The 5039-nt window shown below is 35.7% G+C and overlaps 1 protein-coding gene across 1 annotated transcript; it reads right to left on the bottom strand.

Moving 5' to 3' along the window:
* Positions 1-1175: 1175 nt before the first annotated feature.
* Positions 1176-4748, bottom strand: LOTGIDRAFT_126803 (hypothetical protein; the record flags this gene model as incomplete). Its single annotated transcript, XM_009063090.1, has 6 exons — positions 1176-1313; positions 2058-2209; positions 3246-3315; positions 3661-3753; positions 4088-4236; positions 4589-4748. Coding segments are annotated over 6 exons (762 nt in total), but the record flags the coding sequence as incomplete, so codon positions are not given.
* Between the last annotated feature and the right edge of the window lie 291 nt (positions 4749-5039).

Below are 5039 nucleotides of genomic sequence, written 5' to 3'. Positions count from 1 at the left end.
TTTTCTATAAGGTTCATCCTTGGGTGATTACTAACACTCACATCTAGTTTCATCAAAATCTGTCGAGAGTTGTGCCTTCTAGAGTGTTTACGAGGAAAAAATTGAACGCGTTCGCAAGGCCAAGGGGAATAACTCATACTAAATATTTTGCGATTCTTCTGATTTTCGATAGGGTTCACCCTCATGTGATAACAAACACCCATGCCAAGTTTTGTCAAAATCCATCAAGAATGGTGCCTTCCAGAGTGCTCACGAGCTAAAACTTTAACACGTTTGCAAGAACAAGGGTAATAACTTATACTAAATATTTTTCGATTTTCATGATTTCTAATAGAGTTCATCCTTGGGTCTCAACAAACACTCACACGAAGTTATGTCAAAACCCGCCAAGAATTGTGTCTTGTAGAGTGTTTACGAGCAATTGTGGACGGACGGGCGGAAATGGGCGACGCCAATAATTTTTGGAAGTTGCATTTTGCTAAAGATTCAGTGTCAAAATTTCTGTTAGTGTAATAGATAAATCCCTATACTTTCATCAACTATTTATATTTTTACTGCATCAAAGGTGTACAAATCGTTTTCGTTTTAAATTCTAGCTTTAGATTCGACAGACAGTATGTGGTATAGCAGCCATATAAACTTAAATGTCTGAGTACATGTATTCGAGTCATTTTCCAAAACTCACCAGACAGTTTTGTTTTAATTGCATCATAATAATAGAAGACTGGCGGAGCATAGAAAACGGTCATCAAATTTGTGGAATCGGGACAGAGTAAACGATTGAAAAGTAAATCAACGACCCATCAAGCGAGACAGGAATTTAGGCTAGCTGGAGCATTGAAAAAGCTCGTCAATATTGAAACATACACCATTGATTAATCAAGACTTACTTACTAAATACTCGCCATAACCTAGGCCTAATTGAATGTTGGTCACTTTGAGCTTGAACGTTCTGTGAACCTTTCTGATACAAAATGATGTTACGGTCAAAATATAACTCAAAACTTGTCTTGTCGGTAGAAATAGTAAAAAGACTGCATGTTTTTAAAATGAGGATAAAAACGATATGGGATGTTGTGAAGTTACCGTTTGAAATGATTGAAATAGGTAGTAATAAATTTTATTTTTAAATTATATTTATTCACCTTTATCGTAATATAGATATAAAATAGTATTTATTTTCCCTGGCCAACCACATTAGTCAATATTCTTCTACCATATAAATTCTGAACAGGTCTGAAATTATTAACAAGCGACAGGTATTGTCCATTGGAGTCAATCTCTGACGAAATCAGTCTCCGGAACGCCTGCATCTGTAAAAACACAAAGGGGTTTTGGAGTAAATGTAGGAAAGAAATTATAAAAGAAAAAAATTAATGCCTTTTAGGTGAGGATATATTAGACACAACTGTATGGTTTTGATCTTTTGTCTCAAAGGCTGTTTGTATATGCGACTCTTGTCATCAATGTCCGAAACATCTGGCTCTATTTCAGCCTCTGATGGATATGTTGACAGTTGTCGGCTGGAAGTAAAATCAGAAAAATATGCCCTGTTTAATGGGATTTTCCACACCTCCGGAGATGCGTTTTTCTAACATACTTTCGTTTTGTTAGTATAACGTGACTCTGTTATCTTTGAACTTTTAAATGTCCGATGCGAAATCTGTTTCGTTAAAAAAGACCTTTTATGTAACCGGAGACGTGACATAAATGGTTTAGCGAGAAAAGGAGGGGGGGGGGATATGACTGAACTACAAAAATATTCATCTTTCCAAATATACGTGGGTTTTGCACTTCCGAGGTATCGAAATAGGTTTTAAAACACTCGCACCTGCGAAGATGCAGAAATCACCCAATTAGCAGAGCTTATTTTGTCTGCCTCTACACCAGCCAGTCTAAATAGCTATCAGAGGCTGAAATAGAGACAGACGTTTCAGTCAAGGCCACGGAATGCCCATTTCGACAGCGATAAATAATGGGTTCGTCATGTCAAAAGCGAGGTAGACCTATATTGTCCTACAAATCTAAGAAATCTAGTACATAATCAATCAACTAACCTGATAGGATGAAATAGGTATAGACTGAGAAGATATAGTCCAGATGACACTTTCAGAACATGGTGGTGTGGTTAAACTACCGAGATATCTATAGTACCCATTATAGGATGGTAATATACTTCCTAACGATGCTATCGTATATTGTGTCGTTTCTGAAAAAAACTATCTCAATAATGTGAAACTATCTAATATAAAGGATTTGATTTCAATCATTGAACAAAATCTAGTTTATTTTTGCTTCGTATTGCATGTTGAAATGACAAGTACTCTACTTTCTTCTTGCGCCGATAGAGACGAAGTGTTGCTTATAGAATTAATATGAAAGACGATCGAATGGATATTTTCATTAACTTAAAATTTCATTTAGGTGCTCATCGAATTAAAAATACGCATTTTTATGGTTTATACCATCCGGTAAAGATACTCTACTAGCAACCACGAACGATAGCTTGCTAGGCACGGAAATATAGGCTACGCCAAATGGCAGCTTTACTTTTGAATAAAAATATTCAACAGTACAGCGATAATTACCAGAATGAAATAATCAACCTTAAGACATACACTTCTTTTGAACATTTTGGGGCGATACTGAATAATATTACCACATTTTGTCAAAATCTGTCAAGAATTGGGCTTTTTACAGTGTTTACACGCTGAAACTTAAACGAGATTTTAAGAACAAGAGCAATAACTCATACTAAGAATGTATCGATTTTTCTGATTTTCTATAGGTTCCTTTCTTGGGTGATAACAAACACTCACACCAAGTTTCGTCAAAATCTGTTAAGAATTGTGCCTAATTAAATGTTTACGAGGTAAAAAATATTTTTTGATTCTTCTGATTTTCTATACTTGGGTAATAAGAAATACTCACACCACGTTTCGTTGAATTCCGAAAAGGATTGTGCCTTTACGTGCAAAAATTTGAATGCATTTTCAAGAACAAGGGCAATAACTCGTACTAAGAATTTTTTTATTCTTCTGATATTCGATAGGGTTCATCCTTGGGCAATGACTAACACACAAAGTTTCGTCAAAAAGAATTGTGTCTCTTAGAGTGTTTACGAGCAATTGAGAACGGACCGACGAGCGGACGGACCGACTGATGGACGGACGGACATGGGTGACGCCATTTCATGTGGGCGTATAAAAATATCAATATGTAATGTGGAGAGTATAATACCATACCTTTGGGATTCCGAACTTTTTCAAGTGTTGTCAATAAACCATTGAAAGCTGGGTTATCAGAAACGGAAATCTGGAATGAAAAGCTACTAAAAAGTCTTTCATGTTGCATATACGCATTCTGTTTTTAGTTCATATGAGGCCCCCTCATAGGTCTGCGCTTGCAGTGAGCAATGAGTACAAAAACCCAGTATGCTTTTGAACAGTCATTGCAGCTTATAAAACATGGGGCATTGGTTTTCGTTTCATTCGAACGAATAGACGTTTTTTTCTTAATATTCCATAAGATCGACACAAAATTCTAAATATGCATATCAATGTATGTCTGATCGTATCCCTTGCCCCAGATGAATGGACAGGCATCTGTAGTGACAAGGTAGTGGACTAATATAATATGTTGATTTGAACAGATATTTACATCAAATAGTGCTGCCAAAACAGCAAGTCCATCAGGCTGTGTGGCAGCGTCTGCCAGTGAACCATACGACTGCTTATAATGAACTACATGTATCTGTAAAACAGTACAATGATTATAAGTATTAACTTCATAGAGTGGATGCCTAGCATGCCTTAACCGTGCATACGAAATAAGATTTTGTCCACTTTCAGATAAGATAAGTTTTAACCACAAAGAGACAAAGAAACCAAAGGCTGCAATAAACCGAATAATCACAAAGGTATGACAGGATAAAAGGATAAACGTGATTTCGAGTTAAGTATACCATCTGAAGCATTGTGACCCGAAAGAGAGATACGAAACGAGGATTTCTTTGGGCCTTATGTAAAAGAAATATAATGTCACATACAGCCCTATGTTTGATAAATGTTTATGAAAAATTATTTACCTCTAATGGAAAAGATCTACCATTGACTGTATGTTCAGAACCTATGGTATCATTAGCTCCCCAGTGAAAATGAAACTGTGCTACTTGATAAACACCATTTAAACCTCCTCCATACATCGTCATAATATTGGCAGAAATATCAAATTGCACTGTAACAAAAACCCAAACCCTAGTCATCATATTGCTCAAGTGCCTATTACATTGCCATTTCAAACAGTATCTCTAAGCAAACTTGCTCTCAGTAGAAATATCAATTAGAAACGAGCAATGAATATTTACAGCTTAAAGATCTAGTCTCGAGCTGTAGGCCCCAGCTAGTCTACTTCTTTTGATAACAGTGTTATGCACAAAAAAAAATTGTTGGTCATTGAACAACAAATAATTCTAGTAGTGTCTATCAATATAATGGGAAATAACCAATATATCTTTCATAACACAACCGAAAACAACATATTTAACTGCCTCATGTTTATGAATTTTCTGAATATCAGAGGAACAAACCTGTATGGCCATTGTTGGTTACGTCACATATAGCAGGATTTTCATAGTTGGTGAAGAACAGCTGTCCCATATCTGCCATAGTTACTAATCCAGAGTTTATATCAATAGGACTTTGTCTTTGTCCACCACATGTACTCCAATTATTCCAATTTGACGGGCCTACAGAGTACAAATATCTTATTGTATAATCTTATATTTTAAATAAATATTTACACGACTGTATCTTTGACAAATGGTTATTCTGGAACTTTAAAGTTTTGATCGAAATATACTTACCGTGGAGTCCAAAATATCCCCAAGCTGAAAGAAGCAAAAGTTTAAGCATGATTATTAACAGGACAGCAAAAATTTGAACACGGCTGGGAGTAATTTTGAACACAAAATTGGTCAATTTGTGTTACTACCAAACTACTTTTATAGTCCCCGGGATGTATTTATGTAACTTGTTCTA

Source organism: Lottia gigantea (genome assembly GCF_000327385.1).
Source record: "Lottia gigantea unplaced genomic scaffold LOTGIsca_55, whole genome shotgun sequence".
NCBI classification, from domain to species: Eukaryota; Metazoa; Mollusca; class Gastropoda; family Lottiidae; genus Lottia; species Lottia gigantea.
This window is presented reverse-complemented; position numbering and strand designations above follow the sequence as displayed.